At 44.2% G+C, this 22,648-nt stretch overlaps 1 protein-coding gene across 1 annotated transcript in view; it reads right to left on the reverse strand.

The window, feature by feature from the left end:
• prkcab (protein kinase C, alpha, b) overlaps positions 1 to 22,648 on the reverse strand; it is a 337,435-nt gene that overhangs the window by 314,091 nt on the left and 696 nt on the right. Inside the window, 1 exon segment of the mRNA XM_080724767.1 lies at positions 20,784 to 20,815. Coding sequence (XP_080580893.1) covers positions 20,784 to 20,815 — 32 coding nt within the window.

The raw sequence follows: 22,648 nt of genomic DNA on the forward strand, positions 1-22,648 counted from the left end.
GCCCGCGGGCCGCCTATTGGGGAACCCTGATGTAATGCCTTCGGGTGCTAGGGAGGGGGGAGGGGGGCTTAAGTCTTAAGCCTCAGATATATTGTGGCAAGCCCATGATCTCTCATAACTACTATTTATTTATCATGTTGTTAATCTTACATTTATATTACGAACATGTTAAAATAATAAAATCTTTCCCACATATAGTTCAGCAGGGTGAAACAGAGCAGATTATGCAGGGATTAGAGGATGATGTGGTATTTAGTCTGCATTCTGCTTCTCTCCTTACAGGCTGTGTCTCCACTCGCCCTCATTTGCTCCCCATGTGAATAAGCTCATCCAAATTATCACATAATCGCCTGATTGCAGTTATGTAAAGGTGGAAGAAACCTTATAGGTCCAAAACTGTCTATTCAGAAGAATCAAAACAAGCTAAAAAAAACGTACTCCACTTTCTCTACTTAACGTAAAGAAAGGGGAGTACTTTTTTCCACACAACTTCTTAAAAATCAAACCTCGGTTCGAAGTGAAGCGGTGAATCTTAGTATAGAATTGTCTGGAGAGCCGGTATGATATTGTGCCTTTGCTTTTGCTCTTATGCGGCTATTTGTCATTGCTGCAATAGGTGAGACCTATTGCATGTACAAGACAGATAAAACCTGAAGGCCAAATTATCATGTGAAGCTTGACCAATCCTCAAAGTATCCATTCATCTGACCGGGAGGGACACCGCACACATATTCTGGACGTACAGGACAGATAAAGCCTATTCATTCTGAACTGAAATGACCATATATGGACATGGGACACACATTTTGCTTTTTGAAAAAGCCTATTCATTCTGGACTGATATTTTGCACGTACGGGACAGGAAAAACCTGTTAATTCTGGCCTGGAGTGACCATATATGGACATAAGGTAACATACATTGTGTTTTTGAAAAACCCTGTTCATTCTGGACTGAGATCACCATATATGGTAATTAAACGGACATTCTGTTTTTGAAAAAGCCTATTCATTCTGGACTGATATTTTGCACGTACGGGACAGGAAAAACCTGTTCATTCTGGCCTGGAGTGACCATATATGGACATAAGGTAACATACTTTGTGTTTTTGAAAAACCCTGTTCATTCTGGACTGAGATCACCATATATGGTAATTAAACGGACATTCTGTTTTTGAAAAAGCCTGTTCATTCTGGACTGAAATGACCATATATGGGCGTGATACACACAAAGCCATTCATTGGAAGCGGTTTTCACCGCTTCAAAAATAAAAGGTATTTACATAGAAAGGTCAGGGGGAGGTAAGGTTAGGCTGAGGTTTCTGTTACCAGTTTTGAGTAGCAGTCGCCTAAGTAAGTAAGTGGCTTTTCAAAGCGGTTTTAAAGGAAGTTAGAGATTTATACTCCATTAGGGCCTTCGGTAGGGAGTTCCACGTGTTAGTGGTATAGCAGGACGAGAGACAAGTGCACAAGAGGATGAGACTGGAAGAAGAAGAAGAGAGCTGCAATCATGGCTCTCCAACGCTCCACGGGGAAACATGAGCAACATGCATGCTCACCCCGGCACCCTTGATCTGCCATGAGCGAATACCGTCCACCATGCATGGAGGGAGGGATGGGAGCAGGGACGTGCTGGGCCCCTGATTCAGCCCGGGAAACAGAGTTGGAGAGGCCCTCATTGCACGCTATAGAGAGAGATCTCTCTCTATAGCGCTGCTGCTACTCAAAGATTTGCCATTTCAGATCATGACAAGTGAAAAGCCAGTGGGCCAATTACATGATTTATATTTTATCGTTGTCGGGTGGAAACCTTGTATGTCCAAAACCGCTTGTTTTGTATTTAACATTTAAAAAATGATTTAAACTAGTGAAAACATACGATCTACAAGCACACAACGCCTCGCGGTGCGAGGCGTTGTGTGCTTGTAGATCTGCTGTTTTCACTACTTTTGTGCGACGGCCTTGTATGGTGAAGCAGGGCTTTGCTTTGCGAAAAAATGTACAAATTTGAAATGAGGTTTACGAGATACGAGGTTTCTGTCCGACAGTGACGATTTACTTTGGTGGCCGCCCAGCCCCCAAAATGGAATGAGATTTTATTTTTATTTCTTTCCTAATGAGAATCGGGAATGAACCGGCCGTTCGGGAGTTGTCCCGCTTTTCCCAATGGCCAGCATGTCCCTGGATGGGAGCATGATGGGAGCCCCGGCCCCCTTGATGCCAGCTATGACCGAACAGCATCCACAATGCATAGAGGGAGGGATGAGAGCATGATGGGAGCCCCGGCCACCTTGATGCCAGCTATAAGCGAACAGCATCCACAACGCATAGAGGGAGGGATGAGAGCATGATGGGAGCCCCGGCCCCCTTGATGCCATGCAGCTATGACCGAACAGCATCCACAATGCATAGAGGGAGGGATGAGAGCATGATGGGAGCCCCGGCCACCTTGATGCCAGCTATGAGCGAACAGCATCCACAACGCATAGAGGGAGGGATGGGGGCATGATGGGAGCCCCGGCCACCTTGATGCCAGCTATGAGCGAACAGCATCCACAACGCATGGAGGGAGGGATGGGAGCCCCAGGGACGTGCTGGCCATTGGGAAAAGCGTCCGGTCCCGAACGGCCGGTTCATTCCTGGGCCGGCCATTAGGAAAAAATTAAAAATAAAATGTGCCAAAAAAGTAAATCGTCACCGTCGAGCAGAAACCTCGTATCTCCAAGTTTCAAATGTATACATTTTTCCGCAAAGCAAAGCCCTGCTTCATCATACAAGACCGTTGCACAAAAGTAGTGAAAACAGCAGATGTACAAGCACACAACGCCTCGCGATGCGAGGCGTTGTGTTCTTGTAGATCGGCTGTTTTCACTAGTTTAAATCACTTTTAAAATGATAACTACAAAACAAACGGTTTTGGACATACAAGGTTTCCACCCGACAACGACGAAATATAACTCCTGTACAGTAATTGGCCCACTGGCTTGTCACTTGTCACACACACGTAGAGAGAGATCTCTCTCTATAGCGTGCAATGAGGGCCTCTCCAACTCTTTTTCCCGGGCTGAATCAGGGGCCCAGCACGTCCCTGGGAGCCTCGGCCCCCTTGAACAGCCTCCGCAACGCATGTGAATAAAGAACCAGTGAGATCAGTGGAGCCGCGCATCATCAGCCATATTACATATAAGTCTTTCATGGGACCCGTGTTCTGTGATCTGGGCTGCGCACGGCGTGCGAGAGCACACATCACACGCATGCACGCGTGCACACGAACACACACACACACACACACACACACGCACGCACGCACGCACGCACGCACGCACCCACGCACACGCACACTTACACACACACACACACACACACACACACACACACACACACACACACACCACCGCCGTTTACATTTCCATACAAATGTTTTATTTCACACAACATTTGCATCTGCTTCCCACACAACTCAGATAGTAAGGGCATGTTGAAATTCCTAGAACTCATTTACAATGCAAGGAGGAAATATCCTTCTGTGCCAGAGTAATACAACAGATGATGTTGTGGAATTAATGTAATGCACAGTACAGTCACACATGTCCGTCAGAAGCTTGAACGTGCCCTGGTTTAAAGGACAACTTTAGTTTTTTACAACAAGGGTTCATATTTTAGATTGTAATTAAAGAATATAAAAGATGAGTGTTACTATTATTTCATTTACTTCTTTCTATTGTTTTAGAGATTCTTATTTCAGTGGCTGGGGGCATGCGTACAAGTGGCTAAATATGTCATTTTACACAGAATAAGCCCATTGCCAAGATACAACGCAACCTTTCATGGTTGGATGTGACTTATGGGGGTTATAAGTGTTACTGTAAATAGCCATAAAGAAACTGCTAGCTTATTGTGTCTAAAAATACATATTTAGCCACTTGTACGCATGCCCCACATTTTATCAAGGTAAACGTGCTAAAATGATAGATTGTGCCCGGTTAGCTCAGTTGGTAGAGCTCTCGCCTTTGAACCGCAAGGTCATGGCTTCGATTCCGGGCAACGCCAACTCAGCGTATGAGTAGCACGGCTTGGCAAGTCGTGCGGCAAGTACTGGGAGCTGATGGTAGGTGTGGCGCTCCACCTCAGCAGTCCATCTCCCAGGGGTCTAGCGCATTGTAACGGGGACAGACTCCCGCGTGTTACCGGCTGATACCGACAATAAGCCACTCCCGACCTACTTGTTTTCTTTTCTCTAATTACAATCTAAAATATGAACCCTTGTTGTAAAAAAACAAAGTTGTCCTTTAAGACAGTCTCAGGGTTACATCAGCAGCCACTCCGCAGTGTCCATCTCCATAGGAATTAAGTGTGAACACAGCAGTTAAATGCAGCCAGTCACATAAAGAAGAGACAGAGATCTCCATAGGAATTAAGTGTGAACACAGCAGTTAAATGCAGCCAGTCACATAAAGAAGAGACAGAGATCTCCATAGGAATTAAGTGTGAACACAGCAGTTAAATGCAGCCAGTCACATAAAGAAGAGACAGAGATCTCCATAGGAATTAAGTGTGAACACAGCAGTTAAATGCAGCCAGTCACATAAAGAAGAGACAGAGATCTCCATAGGAATTAAGTGTGAACACAGCAGTTAAATGCAGCCAGTCACATAAAGAAGAGACAGAGATCTCCATAGGAATTAAGTGTGAACACAGCAGTTAAATGCAGCCAGTCACATAAAGAAGAGACAGAGAAAGGCCTTGAATGAGCAGCTTTCCACACACAGCCATCATGCATCCCTCTTTACACAGAGACTCACCCACAGGACCATCCCTCTTTACACAGACACTCACCCACAGGACCATCCCTCTTTACACAGAGACTCACCCACAGGACCATCCCTCTTTACACAGACACTCACCCACAGGACCATCCCTCTTTACACAGACACTCACCCACAGGACCATCCCTCTTTACACAGACACTCACCCACAGGACCATCCCTCTTTACACAGACACTCACCCACAGGACCATCCCTCTTTACACAGACACTCACCCACAGGACCATCCCTCTTTACACAGACACTCACCCACAGGACCATCCCTCTTTACACAGACACTCACCCACAGGACCATCCCTCTTTACACAGACACTCACCCACAGGACCATCCCTCTTTACACAGAGACTCACCCACAGGACCATTACTCTTTACACAGACACTCACCCACAGGACCATCCCTCTTTACACAGACACTCACCCACAGGACCATTACTCTTTACACAGACACTCACCCACAGGACCATCCCTCTTTACACAGACACTCACCCACAGGACCATCCCTCTTTACACAGACACTCACCCACAGGACCATCCCTCTTTACACAGACACTCACCCACAGGACCATTCCTCTTTACACAGACACTCACCCACAGGACCATCCCTCTTTACACAGACACTCACCCACAGGACCATCCCTCTTTACACAGACACTCACCCACAGGACCATTACTCTTTACACAGACACTCACCCACAGGACCATCCCTCTTTACACAGACACTCACCCACAGGACCATTACTCTTTACACAGACACTCACCCACAGGACCATCCCTCTTTACACAGACACTCACCCACAGGACCATCCCTCTTTACACAGACACTCACCCACAGGACCATTACTCTTTACACAGACACTCACCCACAGGACCATCCCTCTTTACACAGACACTCACCCACAGGACCATCCCTCTTTACACAGACACTCACCCACAGGACCATCCCTCTTTACACAGACACTCACCCACAGGACCATCCCTCTTTACACAGAGACTCACCCAAAGGACCATCCCTCTTTACACAGACACTCACCCACAGGACCATCCCTCTTTACACAGACACTCACCCACAGGACCATCCCTCTTTACACAGACACTCACCCACAGGACCATCCCTCTTTACACAGACACTCACCCACAGGACCATCCCTCTTTACACAGACACTCACCCACAGGACCATCCCTCTTTACACAGACACTCACCCACAGGACCATCCCTCTTTACACAGACACTCACCCACAGGACCATCCCTCTTTACACAGACACTCACCCACAGGACCATCCCTCTTTACACAGACACTCACCCACAGGACCATCCCTCTTTACACAGACACTCACCCACAGGACCATCCCTCTTTACACAGACACTCACCCACAGGACCATTCCTCTTTACACAGACACTCACCCACAGGACCATCCCTCTTTACACAGACACTCACCCACAGGACCATTCCTCTTTACACAGACACTCACCCACAGGACCATCCCTCTTTACACAGACACTCACCCACAGGACCATCCCTCTTTACACAGACACTCACCCACAGGACCATTCCTCTTTACACAGACACTCACCCAGAGGACCATCCCTCTTTACACAGACACTCACCCACAGGACCATTCCTCTTTACACAGACACTCACCCACAGGACCATCCCTCTTTACACAGACACTCACCCACAGGACCATCCCTCTTTACACAGACACTCACCCACAGGACCATCCCTCTTTACACAGACACTCACCCACAGGACCATCCCTCTTTACACAGACACTCACCCACAGGACCATTACTCCTCCCCACATCCAAACACCATGCATCCTTTCTCCTGGCAGATAATGGACCCTCACGGATAATGTGTAACTCAACCAAATCCATTTAGTACATCCTCTGAGTTACGTTACAGACAGACAGACAGACAGACAGACAGACATACAGACAGACAGACAGACAGACAGACGGATTCACAGTATGTTCCAACATTAAAAACCCATAACCATACTGTAGCACAGAACATCATAGCAAACAGCAACTAAACGGAGTCAATAACTGGAATGCCTCAACTACTACTGTACAGTATACATAGTGTGTGTGTGTGTGTGTGTGTGTGTGTGTGTGTGTGTGTGTGTGTGTGTGTGTGTGTGTGTTGCTACTGACAGTTAATTAAGGCCTCTCATCGTCTGGTCCCTGGAGTGTGTCACTCTGTAACGTGAGCTGACAGCATGACAAAACACGCACGCACGCACGCACGCACGCGCACGCGCACGCACGCACCATGACACCAGTTGGCATGAGGAGGAAAACACAAACATTACAACAGCTCTGACGCAACGCCGTGTGAGAGATGACATCCAAGACCACTGATGTAAAACAGGTATGGGGCTGTTAAGTCAGACATCATTTTGTAGGCAGACAAGAACTTTTGGGGCCAAAAGGCCCCAGCGCCCGTGAATCTTTTTACTATTTACACATTTTTCTTCCCTTTGTTGTTGAAAGGAAAGTGGTAGAATTATACTTTAGTCGTTATTTTTGTCTCGGATCTGTTGAAATAGCGAGGAACAGATATTGACAATAAATCTGCTTGGAGGTCTGACTACAAAATGATGTCACGGCTTAAAAGCCCCATACTGTAAAGCCCCTTCTCCACTACAGGGCCAAACCAGAACTTTCCAGAACCAAGAACTTTCAAGAAGTTCCGGGACCAAGTTCTGCTTACGTTTCCATACAACCAGTCCTAACCCGGGAAGGTCCCAAAAAAAGAGCAGCAGCGCTGCTGGCCCCGCCCATAGGTAGGGCTGTCACAATTATTACATAATAATCGTCTAATCGTGATTATTTGACATTATCGCAATTATTTGAGTGACAATTAATCGTCATGTAAAATGTCATATCGTGACAGCCCCTACCCATAGGTTCCCAGAACTCTAGTTTAGTTCTACCTCAGGAGCAGGACTTACAAAAAAGGTTCCCAAAAACCTTGTCTGGAACCGGGCCGTCCGCTGTGGAAACACAACCAGAACCAAAGAAATAGGTTCAGGTTCTGGAAAGTTCTGGTTCTGCCTGGCAGTGGAAAAGGGACTAATGTAGCAGTGGATGCATTTGCAAGTTCTGTGGACCATGTAGCTTGCATAAGAAGTTCTGTGGACCATGTAGCTTGCATAAGAAGTTCTGTGGACCATGTAGCTTGCATAAGAAGGCACTACTATTCACTGGTGGAATCTACCAACTAGGGCATTAACGACTTGTGATTTTTGCAAGTCGACTCGACTCAATAAAAAGTTGAGTTGAAGTCGACTTTATCGTTTGATGACGTCATCACATCACACATAACCTCCCAATTATTTTGGGGGGGGGGGGTCCCCAGATGATTAACCTAATGTGAAACATTGTTTTCTCACTCAACTGTAAACAAACCAACATAAAGTTTAAGTGTATGGGGCTGTTAAGTATGACATCATTTTGTAGGCAGAGGAGAATTTCTGCCCCCAGTTTCCGTGAATCTTTTTACTATTTTTACTATTTACACATTTTTCTTCTCTTTGTTGTTCAAAGGAAAGTGTTAGAATTATACTTTAGTCGTTATTTTTGTCTCGGATCTGTTGAAATAGCGAGGGACAGAAAATGCTCTGGGGGCAGAGTTCTCCTCTGCCTACAAAATGATGTCACGGCTTAAAAGCCCCATAGAGGGCATCTTCACATTTCTAAAGTGACAATTTAAGGACTTTTTAATACCTCTAAAATGATACATTAAACATTGTCCAAATATAGAGGCAGAAATTGTGAAAATAGCAGATCTACATGCTCACAACGCCTCGCGTTGCGAGGCATTGTGAGCATGTAGATCTGCTATTTTCAATAGAACGTTTTTTTTTTTTTTTTTTTTCAACTTCGACATTCGACTTTCTCTGGTGGGAGTTGACTTATGTAATGAAGTCGACTGAGTCGACTTGTCGACTTTTTCGTCAATGCCCTAGAACCAGCGGCCGGCACTATCCTGACGGCCCCTCCCAATGAACAGCGACCGGGGGGAGAGGCAATAAGACCCGGCAGCCTTCCAGCGGTACAGTATGTCCGTCCGCTGGGGTGTAACTTCCGGTTCCAGGCCCACCAGAACAACTACAGAGAGCGCTTGAACACCAAGCACAGAACAACTACAGAGAGCGCTTTAACACCAAGCAGCAGAACAACTACAGAGAGCGCTTTAACACCAAGCAGCAGAACAACTACAGAGAGCGCTTTAACACCAAGCAGCAGAACAACTACAGAGAGCACTTTAACACCAAGCAGTAGAACAACTACAGAGAGCGCTTTAACACCAAGCAGCAGAACAACTACAGAGAGCGCTTTAACACCAAGCAGCAGAACAACTACAGAGAGCACTTTAACACCAAGCAGCAGAACAACTACAGAGAGCACTTTAACACCAAGCAGCAGAACAACTACAGAGAGCACTTTAACACCAAGCAGGAGAACAACTACAGAGAGCACTTTAACACCAAGCAGCAGAACAACTACAGAGAGCACTTTAACACCAAGCAGCAGAACAACTACAGAGAGCACTTTAACACCAAGCAGCAGAACAACTACAGAGAGCACTTTAACACCAAGCAGGGGAACAACTACAGAGAGCACTTTAACACCAAGCAGCAGAACAACTACAGAGAGCACTTTAACACCAAGCAGCAGAACAACTACAGAGAGCGCTTTAACACCAAGCAGAAGAACAACTACAGAGAGCACTTTAACACCAAGCAGTGGAACAACTACAGAGAGCACTTTAACACCAAGCAGTGGAACAACTACAGAGAGCGCTTTAACACCAAGCAGCAGAACAACTACAGAGAGCACTTTAACACCAAGCAGTTGAACAACTACAGAGAGCACTTTAACACCAAGCAGTGGAACAACTACAGAGAGCGCTTTAACACCAAGCAGCAGAACAACTACAGAGAGCACTTTAACACCAAGCAGCAGAACAACTAAAGAGAGCACATTAACACCAAGCAGCAGAACAACTACAGAGAGCACTTTAACACCAAGCAGCAGAACAACTACAGAGAGCACTTTAACACCAAGCAGAGGTACAACTACAGAGAGCACTTTAACACCAAGCAGCAGAACAACTACAGAGAGCACTTTAACACCAAGCAGCAGAACAACTACAGAGAGCGCTTTAACACCAAGCAGAAGAACAACTACAGAGAGCGCTTTAACACCAAGCAGCAGAACAACTACAGAGAGCGCTTTAACACCAAGCAGCAGAACAACTACAGAGAGCGCTTTAACACCAAGCAGCAGAACAACTACAGAGAGCGCTTTAACACCAAGCAGCAGAACAACTACAGAGAGCGCTTTAACACCAAGCAGAAGAACAACTACAGAGAGCGCTTTAACACCAAGCAGCAGAACAACTACAGAGAGCACTTTAACACCAAGCAGCAGAACAACTACAGAGAGCACTTTAACACCAAGCAGCAGAACAACTACAGAGAGCGCTTTAACACCAAGCAGAAGAACAACTACAGAGAGCACTTTAACACCAAGCAGCAGAACAACTACAGAGAGCGCTTTAACACCAAGCAGCAGAACAACTACAGAGAGCGCTTTAACACCAAGCAGCAGAACAACTACAGAGAGCACTTTAACACCAAGCAGAGGTACAACTACAGAGAGCACTTTAACACCAAGCAGCAGAACAACTACAGAGAGCGCTTTAACACCAAGCAGCAGAACAACTACAGAGAGCGCTTTAACACCAAGCAGCAGAACAACTACAGAGAGCGCTTTAACACCAAGCAGCAGAACAACTACAGAGAGCGCTTTAACACCAAGCAGAAGAACAACTACAGAGAGCGCTTTAACACCAAGCAGCAGAACAACTACAGAGAGCACTTTAACACCAAGCAGCAGAACAACTACAGAGAGCACTTTAACACCAAGCAGCAGAACAACTACAGAGAGCGCTTTAACACCAAGCAGAAGAACAACTACAGAGAGCACTTTAACACCAAGCAGCAGAACAACTACAGAGAGCGCTTTAACACCAAGCAGCAGAACAACTACAGAGAGCGCTTTAACACCAAGCAGCAGAACAACTACAGAGAGCGCTTGAACACCAAGCACAGAACAACTACAGAGAGCGCTTTAACACCAAGCAGCAGAACAACTACAGAGAGCGCTTTAACACCAAGCAGCAGAACAACTACAGAGAGCACTTTAACACCAAGCAGCAGAACAACTACAGAGAGCACTTTAACACCAAGCAGCAGAACAACTACAGAGAGCACTTTAACACCAAGCAGCAGAACAACTACAGAGAGCACTTTAACACCAAGCAGCAGAACAACTACAGAGAGCGCTTTAACACCAAGCAGCAGAACAACTACAGAGAGCACTTTAACACCAAGCAGAAGAAACAACTACAGAGAGCGCTTGAACACCAAGCACAGAACAACTACAGAGAGCGCTTTAACACCAAGCAGCAGAACAACTACAGAGAGCACTTTAACACCAAGCAGGAGAACAACTACAGAGAGCGCTTTAACACCAAGCAGCAGAACAACTACAGAGAGCACTTTAACACCAAGCAGCAGAACAACTACAGAGAGCACTTTAACACCAAGCAGCAGAACAACTACAGAGAGCGCTTTAACACCAAGCAGCAGAACAACTACAGAGAGCGCTTTAACACCAAGCAGCAGAACAACTACAGAGAGCACTTTAACACCAAGCAGCAGAACAACTACAGAGAGCGCTTTAACACCAAGCAGCAGAACAACTACAGAGAGCGCTTTAACACCAAGCAGCAGAACAACTACAGAGAGCGCTTTAACACCAAGCAGGAGAACAACTACAGAGAGCGCTTTAACACCAAGCAGCAGAACAACTACAGAGAGCGCTTTAACACCAAGCAGCAGAACAACTACAGAGAGCACTTTAACACCAAGCAGCAGAACAACTACAGAGAGCACTTTAACACCAAGCAGCAGAACAACTACAGAGAGCGCTTTAACACCAAGCAGCAGAACAACTACAGAGAGCGCTTTAACACCAAGCAGCAGAACAACTACAGAGAGCGCTTTAACACCAAGCAGCAGAACAACTACAGAGAGCGCTTTAACACCAAGCAGAAGAACAACTACAGAGAGCACTTTAACACCAAGCAGCAGAACAACTACAGAGAGCGCTTTAACACCAAGCAGCAGAACAACTACAGAGAGCGCTTTAACACCAAGCAGCAGAACAACTACAGAGAGCGCTTTAACACCAAGCAGCGGAACAACTACAGAGAGCGCTTTAACACCAAGCAGCGGCGCAAGACTAAGAACTTTGTTTCCTGACTTTCCTCTGGTGATCCAGCCTAAGGGCATAACCGACCCACTGACTGCTTGTATGGAGGGTTTAAATTAAACCCACTGACTGCTTGTATGGAGGGTTTAAATTAAACCCACTGACTGCTTGTATGGAGGGTTTAAATTAGACCCACTGACTGCTTGTATGGAGGGTTTAAATTAAACCCACTGACTGCTTGTATGGAGGGTTTAAATTAAACCCACTGACTGCTTGTATGGAGGGTTTAAATTAAACCCACTGACTGCTTGTATGGAGGGTTTAAATTAAACACACTGACTGCTTGTATGGAGGGTTTAAATTAGACCCACTGACTGCTTGTATGGAGGGTTTAAATTAAACCCACTGACTGCTTGTATGGAGGGTTTAAATTAAACCCACTGACTGCTTGTATGGAGGGTTTAAATTAAACCCACTGACTGCTTGTATGGAGGGTTTAAATTAAACCCACTGACTGCTTGTATGGAGGGTTTAAATTAAACCCACTGACTGCTTGTATGGAGGGTTTCCACAACTTGGGACGCCTGAAGATGCGGCAGAAAGGCTGGTTAAAGTATTGTTATTATACTGTATGCCGTTGTATAATATACACACCATCACAAAGGCCAGAAGCCATGGGGCAGGAATGCCATCAAATAAAACAAGATGTTAGTCCATTGAAATAATTTGTTGAATGTAAGGGTTAGGGATGTAGTGAAATAAATAATGGTATTTACAATCTGATCCATGCTCAGCCCATGGACCAATCATTACTCTTCTTAATTCATATTCTTAACGTTAAGAAATCAGAATCTCACAAGAGACACTGGTGTCTACACATTGACAAGAAAGAGACACTGGTGTCTACACATTGACAAGAAAGAGACATTGGTGCAACATCCAACGATCATCGACTTCTTTCGCTCGGTAAAGAAAAAAAATGACCGTGACGATCCGTTCTTTAGTCATGGTCTGTTGAAACAATGCGTCTTTGGACAATTTGGATGATCTGGTCTGGGAGTAAAATCCTAAATCCACTTTTCTGAATTCTCTACCATTGGTCTGAATGGAAAGCCAGATACCCACATGACTGCATCTCCCGAAGGCTCATGGGAAATTGAGTCCCTGCTTTGCTGCTGGGTGTATCAGATGGCCCTCTGATATTAAACAATGAAAAGACAGATATATGCGTATACTATACGCGCATATGGCCAAGTGCGGTGAAATCTGAAAAACGTTTTGGTGTAAATGGCAGAAAAAGTATTAAGGTCTACGACTGTGAAAGACATAAAGAGACAAAAAAAATCTCACCTAGTGAGGCGAGCGGTGCTACTTATGTGTTAGGCTACTTTCATTAAGCGTCCCATATGCGCATTGTGATTTTTTGACAAAGGCATTTGGTGTACTTTAGACAAATAACGATCAGATCCAGCTTACTACGTCTCGACAGGGTTTAAAGATTGGGTGCCATGATTTTCCCCTCTATAAAACATGATTATCTACTATTATGATTATACTAGGAGGACGAATTTTTCCAAAAAAGTGTACAGAAAGAGTTAAAATGATGTTTTTGTGGCCACACCCACCAGTTCATTGGTATGCGTGGTTGTCATGGTCGGTGGTGACCCAGCTGAAGTCAGCCACACCCACATGTGTTGGGTGAATGGTATTTAGGGGAGGGGCTGATTCTATGATGTAATACGTATGGGTGTTTTTGGAACGGCACGTCTGACCCAGCAGGTGGCATCCTCCAGCTAAAAACCCAAATAAAAAGAAAATGCATAATTGCTCATAACAACCACACCAGGGGGTCTAATGAAGTACTGTCAACCTCCTAGACACATGAAAACCAGAAAAAGTACAAAACTATGGCACCACCTCTTTAAGTGGTTAAGTGATTTACCAGCTCCATTCTCTCCAGAATCTAGAATAAACTATATATTTGTTTCTTTCAACAAACAAAGTAAATAAGGTACCGGTAATCACAGTAATGCTTTCTCATCTCCCACCCGGGGTGGGTGAATAATTATGTACAAATAATATCTCTATCGCATGCGCACGCACGCACGCACGCACGCACGCACGCACGCACGCACGCACACACACACACACACACACACACACACACACACACACACACACACACACACACACACACACACACACACACCTGGGTGTGATGATTAGGTGTGTGATGGTGTGGCAGCCCCAGATGCCAGCAGTTAGCCTTAATGAAGGAGCTTAGATTGACAGTAAAAGGAGTGAGGAGGACACAGCTTTGTTTAGTTCTTTTAGGGCAGAAAGGGTTCTTGTAGCAGACACAGTGTTGTGCTGCCTGCCTGTCTGTCTCTACCCAGTGCTTCTGGGGAGTTCTGAAGGTGTGCTGCTTCTTCTCACCTAACAGCCATGATGCTTACACTTCTTCTCAGGTATGTAATGTTTGGTTGAAGTTAATACTTGGCTTCTTTTGACCCATTTAAGACCTGAAATTATTTTATACTTTAGCTATTGAAAAATAGCAGATATACAAGCTCACAGCGCGGCACCGAGTGCCATGCTGTGAGCTTGTAGAACGTCTATTTTTGGAAGATTGTGACATTTTGAAAGATTGTGACAATCTTTGAATATGTATTTTTCAAAGCAAACTTTGGGGGTGGCCAAGTACAGGTCATTTTGGGGGTCCTTGACATGAGAATTTGAGAACCACTGATTCGGAAGGATTTAGAAGACATAACATCGGGTAGAAAAAGTTCAAATACTTGCACAGATTTTCAAGATTTTTCAATAATGGCAGATCTACAAGCTCGCAGCACGTCACTCTGTGTATATCTGCTATTTTTTAAAAATTGGAAGTTTTTAAGTAATGGTTTCCTGGTCTAAATGGTTAAGTTAGTTAAATGCCACCCTCTGTTTTAAATGCAAGATGTCAACATGGCCTCCATTTGAATAATGGCGTTTGTTTGAGTAACCGGGTCTCCCTGTCTCTCCAGCTCTTTAGTAAAAACCCCAAACCATTTCCAATTTCCAGGTTGTTGTTGCCAATTTCATCCAGTTGAGAGAGAGAGAGAGAGGGAACCTATTTTATCAGCTTCCAATTTTATAGTGTTCCCATCTCTTTGTGCTCGTTTCTTGGTTTCATTTCCAATTTACTTTTTTTCTCCTCCTGTGAGTTCTCTCCCCTGCTTGGGTAATAATATTGCTAGGCCTTCCTGACCTGGAAATGTATTTTCCACAAGAGCGAGAGACAGTCGGGGAGACCACTCTAAATATGCACTCTATAGTAATGATTACTATCAGAATGTACAGCTGTTTAGCCATTATATTTGCGTGGTGTAGGCCTACTCCCAAGTATTATATTTGTATTCACCCAATTCAAAGGAGCTTTATTGGCATGAGAAAACAAGTCACCCGATGGAGACTTGAATTCATAGATCTCTTTTTGTTTTTGTCGCACTCCTAAGACAGTAATTTGACCAGCAGTGATTCCCTATGGCAGGGGTTCCCAAACTGTTTTGTCTCAGGGCACCCCATGAATATTGTTTTAATCCGAGGCACCCCTACATTATAGTTTTCACTCCCAGCACATTATATTTATAGATCGTCATTGTCGAGTGGAAACCTTGTATGTCAAAACCTTAAGTTTTTTAGTTAGTTAACAGCTGATCTACAAGCACACAACGCCTTGTGTGCTTGTAGATCGGCTGTCTTCACTAGTTTTGTGCGACAGTCTTGTATGATGAAGCAGGGCTTTACTTGACCAAAAGATGTAGGCCTACACATTTGAAACTTGGAGATACAAGGTTTCTGCCCAAAAGTGACGATATTTTAGTGATTATGTTGCGAGGAAAGCCATTTAGGCTTAGGTTAGAACTGACTGAAAATAACTTTGTACTTCAAGTTTAAAATGATACTAAATGTTTTTTTAAGTGTCCAATTAAATTCCAAATGATCTTGTGGCACCCCTGGACTGCCGTCACGGCACCCCAGGGTGCCCTGTCACCCACTTTGAAAACCCCTGGATTACAGAATGTACAGGTGTTTAGCCATTATATTTGCATGGTGTAGGTCTACTCCCAAGTAGGCCTATTATATTTTTATTCACCCATTGCTCACCCAATGGAGACTTGAATTCATAGATCTTTTAGTTTTTGTCACATTCCTGAGACAATAATTTGACCAGCAGTGATTCTCAAATGATTGGCTTAGGATTGCCACAAACAAACAAAAAAAGAGATCCATGAATTCAAGTCTCCATGGGGTGAGTAATCGATAGGAGAAAGGTAATTTTGGGGTTGAACTATCCCTTTAACCTATTCAGAATGGGTACACATTATAGTGTATCATTATTTTATGCTTTAACTATTGAAAATCTATCTATTCAAAGATTTGCACACATTTTCACAACTTTTCCAAAAATAGCAGATCTACAAGCTTGCAGCGCTGCACTCGGTGCTGTGAGCTTGTATATCTGCTATTTTTCACTGGTTAAAGCATTCAATCATTTCTAGGCCTAAATGGGTTAAGTGGGAGACCTCTGCATGCATTCAATAGAACTCATTGCTGTAGTGTTTATTTGATGCACAGTGGAGGCTATATGTGACTAGGTCTGGTACTTTGTGCCTTATGACTGCATTGGTCATTTTTCATTTGTGTACACAATAGTCAAGTAGCCTACAGGATATAAGCTTTCATGTGATGTATCATTTGTTGAAATTGGAACATATTTGAAGAAGTTATGGACATTTTAAACTTGTTGCACCATAAGACACAAAGGTCTTAAAAAGCCCTCTGAAAACCTCAGGATCTCACCAGATCTATAGCAAATGCATTTTCAGGTCGGGGCACAATTTATGTCCGTCAGGGGTGGCAGTTTATCAGCTAATCTATTATTATTATTTTTCATCACCAAAAATGTTCACTTGTCCATCATGCTTGGATACAATGTATAAGTCCACCTCCTGTGAATGTATCGTTTAAGAGATTGTCTTTGAACAGATGCCAAAGTTTAGTTGTTTTGAAAAAGGTAAATTGCACCAGCTTTAAAGGAGTAGTTCACCAAAAAATGACTTTTCCTATTGATTACTCACTCCCTGGAGACTGGCTATTTGTTGCATTCCTAAGGCGAATGTTATAGTAAATTTACCCCATTGATTCCGGATGGGGACCCAAATGAATCAATGGGGGTAATTGTTTTTTGTAATCAAATTACTGGCTTAGGAATGTGCCACACACATAAGATATTATTAAACTAATGTCTCCATGGCATCAGTAAACTATAGGAAAAGTAATTTTGGGGTGAACTACTCCTTTAATGTTACATTATTTTCTGTTTGCTCAAGTGTGACATTGGGCTGTTGTGTCCTCCTTCAGGGCCTCCTGGGTGTGCATTGTGCTGTTTGGTGGAAGTACTTCAGGTAGGTAAATCCTACAAGTTTAAATCCTACATCAGTTTATTTCTTTTCAAAATGTCACAAGAGTACCTGAGACAAATCAGTCCAAATATATTTTTTAAACATAGATATTTTTTGATTTACCAGACTGTAAACCACAAACTAGTCATTTTTAATCTGTTAAATTGTTAATGCACCCCCCCCTAATTTTGTTCAATTGTCTGTTTTAACGTTATCTGCTCCCTTTGTCTGCTAAATATTGCTTGTATGGACTTATACTGTTCCACAAACTGTTGGAGATATACTGTTTTTCCACGATCCATAAGTATTATGTCTTATAATTTATATACCGGTATATGAGTTAAGTAAAATAATTTAATTCAACAAAATGAGGGGAGAGTGCATTTCGAATTTAACAGATTAAAGACTTAAGTTTAAGAAACTTTTAAGAATTTAAAAGATTAAAAACTTAAGTTTGTGGTTTACAGTCTGGTAAATCAAAAACATATCTATACAAAATTTTAAAATATGGACTTGGACTGTTTTTTGTCTCAGGTACTCAATTACTATTCCAACATTATTCCTCATTCCTAATCTCCATCTCCTACCTTTGCAGTAAGTACCGGTAGACTAGTCTCAGACGCCTCAAACCTTGGAGATGATGACGAGAGTTTCACCCTTTATGACGATGACAGTAACTATGGACTAGGGACAGACGCGCTCCCCAGACCCATCTGGCCTAACGTGCCTATACTAGGTCTGAACAATGGCTTTATGAGAGACTGGAGCCAGGATGACCAGGACGGGCCAATCACCTTCCCTTTGCGCCCTGCACTATCTGAGCTGTCATCTACGGGTGCTGCTGCTGCCACCGCCGATGAGGACGTTGAGCCAATCCCCGATGACGAGGGCCTCCAATGGGATGACAGCACTGTCCGATTTGGCCTGCCGCCGCCGGCTGCTGCTGAAGGTGGCTATTCCGGCTACGGCGGCCAGGCTGGACCCTCCAGCGTGGTCAAACGCCAGACTGGGGAAAGGAAGCTTGGCGCGTATCAGAAACCCGGCCCAAGCTATGGCATACCTGACCCTTCTACCTACTATTCCAGTGGCCCTGGTGTGGGGGCCTACAGTGACCCGCACCGCCGTGAATACGAGACTGTTTTCAACTATGAAAAACAACCACCCGTTTTCAACTATGAAAAACCACCCGTTTTCAACTATGAAAAACCACCACCCGTTTTAAACTATGAAGAACCACCACCCGTTTTAAACTATGAAAAACCACCCGTTTTCAACTATGAAAAACCTTCTGTTGCTGCTGGCGGCGACTACTGGAGCCAAGTCTTTTCTGGCTATTATGGTCCTTCTACTGGGGGTGAGGTGCCGGCTTATGCCCCAGCTGCAGAGGTTTCGCCAGAACACTACGCCCACGCAGGCTCGGCCGTCGCGCCACCAGTCTCGGCCGTCGCGCCACCAGTCTCGCCTCCTCCACGTCTACTGACTCGGACTGAAGTGATCGGTCAACCACATGACTATACTCAACCACGTTACGGTTATAACGAGGTCATATTCCCTTACCCATGGAGGGGCGAGGTGTCGCGCGGCGTGAGCCAGTCGCTTCCCCCACTGCCACCAAAAGCCATGCCACCACCACCAGGACCCGCACCGCCAGAACCCGTGCACATTTTACAGTCTAGCTCTGGCTACCACAACGGTAGGATTTCCTACAGCAAAACCAGCTATTCTAGGCTTCCCAAGGCCCCTCGTCACGGACTCTCAAGACCAGCTATCTCTCCTCTGCCTAGAGTGAAGCCCATCGGTACCAGTCGTGACTCCAAAGAACCTGCCAATCTTGGACCCGTTCCCGGAGAGACGCCCGCCAGCACCGGACACGGCACTGGCACTGGACAGGACACCGGCGCCAGCACCGGACATGGCACTGGCACCGGACATGGCTCCACAAGACCCATTCTTCACCCAAGACCGAAGCCCACCCCCAGACCTGTTGATGCCCCATGGCCCGTTTATCTCCCCGAAGAGACCACCGCAAGAACTCTCATTATTACCGGCGGCACAAAATCTTGAGGAGCCCTCAACCAGAAGAAGAGCGCCAGGTGTACATGCAAGGTAGACAAAACTTGACTGGTTCATTCAAAACGTGTCGAATGATGTTTAAACTGAAAGACTTATCATTCTTCCTCTTCTGCACACAGGTTCAAGAAACCCTTCTGTTCCCTTTTTTACCTAGTGATGGATGCCCCGTCTCTGGCCAGATGCAAAATAAAAGATTTAACCTAACTTTTGTGTGCCTTATTTTCTTCCCTAATGCACTCAACGTGGACATGCTAATATTTTCAAAGCTGACTTAAATGGGTATTTTGCTTATTTTATCTCCATAATTGAAGTAAATGAAAAAAAAACACTTCCCCCTCACGCATTAGAAGGCCAATATCAGTTTGCAGAACAAAGAAGATGGGTGTTTATCTAACAGTTAATGTAGTTTGAAGTTGCAGTCTGTTCACATACTGGGGGTGTGAATTATAAAAAGACCAAATGCTGAATCAAGCAACTTAAAACTGTCAGGTGCTCACAAAAACCAGAGTAGACGTTAAAAATCACCCCAACATTTGCTGGTGGATTTAAATTTGGGACAAGCCACAGCTAAGCTGTACACTTGATTCTATGGGGGGCCCTATCTTGTGCAGGGTCTTACGCCATATGGCTAGTCATTTAAAAACGATAAACATTCTAAAATGGTATCAATGTCTGAAGTTCACAATGTTTTTCTAGATGGGGATATTTTCTGCTTTTCAAAGTGGTCAGCAAAGACTGGACAAAACACACAGCGCAACATGGGTCCTTTGCATTTGCCTTTAAGCCCTGCATAAGTTGCTGTATCACAAACGGTATGTTCCCTCTTCGTACGGACAAAGCTCAAAATGGGGATGCTTGCATACTGACATTTGTACAAGTATTTACATGTATGGTATAATCAGGCCAACTTATTTGCCATTTTGATGCTGAAATGGTTGCACCAAAATCCTCCAAGCAAGGTGTTTTCCCCCACAGACTGCTCGACAGGGTATTACATGATGTGTCCACTGGTTAAATTGCACTCAAAATAAACAACAAAACGGTCATGTGAGTGAGGGGGATTGTGTGTGTGTGTGGAAACATCCGGCCATTAATGGAGAACCAAACAGCAAAACACTGCACACACCCACACAGCTGGTTTATTTACCTTGGCACTGAAATCCTTGCTTTCCAAATCCCCTGCAAACAAGAAAAGGAGAACAGAGTGAGTGAGACGGCAGTACATGAAAGTTAATGACAGGGTTGTCAACATTGGACTGTCAGAATCCAGGAGATTTATTTTTTGGGGGTTGCGCGGAACTCCCCAACCAGGGTCTGGGGGGTGCTCTCCCCAAAACGTATTAATAGATATATTTCCCTGTGTTCTGTTGAATGTTGTGCATGTTTGATACATTTATCAGGATTACTTTACTAGCATGTGTACAATTTCAGCCTAAAATGCCAAATGTAGGTGTACAGATTTGATGACTGCAGCAAAGTAAGACATCTTTAATAATGATGTCTCATCTGTAAGTCATTATTTAAGTGAATATCTGTATGATCTTGCATGCATTGCCCCCACTCCTAAAGCGGGGGGTCTGGGGGTCCTCCCCCCGAAAATTTTCAACATAGTAGATTTAATCTCCTGTGTTGTGGTGAATTTTGTGCATGTTTGGTACTTTTATCAGGCTTGCTTTACTAGCATGGGTACAATTTCAGCCTAAAATGCCAAATGTAGGTGTACAGATTTGATGACTGAAGCAAAGGACATCTTTAATAATGACTTCTCATCTTTAAGTCATTACTTAAGTGAATATCTGTATGATCTTTCTTGCATGCATTGCCCCCACCCCAAAAGCGGGGTGTCTGGGGGTCCTCCCCCAGAAAAAAAATAACATAGTAGATGTCATTTACTGTGTTCTGGTGAATTTTGGGAGTTTGATACAAAATCCAGGAGCATGCCAGGAGATGGGGTCAAAATCCAGGAGACTCCTGGGAAATCCAGGAGAGTTGACAAGCCTGGTTAATGATGCCATTTAAAAATGGATCAACTCCACGTTTTTAAATGGCTATATGGTGCATTTGGGCTACTTCTTGGGTCTCCGCCTTCAAAGTAAACAAACTAGTTCAAATGGTGTACATTCCAGTTCCACAGATCAACACACTGCTGGCTACAGTCCACACATTGAGGGACCCGCCTGTTAAAAGACTCCAGGGGAAAACCTGCCCACATGAGCTCAAATGATTCATTATACTCAGTGTCCAAGGTGTAAATTGTGGACACATTGAGGTTGTCCAAAACCTACAATTTAAAGGGAGAGACCAGCATTGTATCAACGTATTAACACGTATAGGTTATCATAGTAACTTATGAGTGTATCGGCTAAACAAACAGCTACAGTGGTGGGAAAAGCACTCATTCTCAAATGGTTTACTTAAAGGAGTAGTTCACCACTTTTCAACCTGTCTTCATATAATAGGTCCTCACTAATGTTCATAATAAAATGGCAAAAAAAAAAAAATCTACTCGGTCCAAGTCTCTTAGAGCTGTGGGAAGTTCAGAAATCCATAGTCTTGTGACATCATTTTCCGAAAAAAAAATATCTATATTTTTGAAAAGGAAAATTTGATTTTTATTATTGTAAGAAACAATGGCTTCCACTTTAACATTGCAACTTTTCAGGAATAGAAAGCCTTTCTATTAGCTTGGATTCCCAATCGATGATGTCACAAGACGATGGGTTTCTGACCTGCCCACAACCCTCCTCTGAGAAAAAAAAAAGTGTTTTTGTGAGGACCAAGAAGATAGGTTGAAAAGTGGTGAAGTCCTTTAATTAAAAGTATCAATGCGGAAATATAGATAGGCTACTGTTACAAGTAAAAGTCTGGAATTCAACATTTACTTGAGTTAAAGTACAAAAGTATTTGGATCAAAATGTAGTTATGGTACCAAAAGTAAAAGCTCTATAAATTCTACACATTGTGAGCTTGTAGATCTGCCATTTCCAAATAGCCCATATAGTATAAAACAGG

Source organism: Nannobrachium achirus (genome assembly GCF_963921795.1).
Source record: "Nannobrachium achirus genome assembly, chromosome: 4".
NCBI classification, from domain to species: Eukaryota; Metazoa; Chordata; class Actinopteri; order Myctophiformes; family Myctophidae; genus Nannobrachium; species Nannobrachium achirus.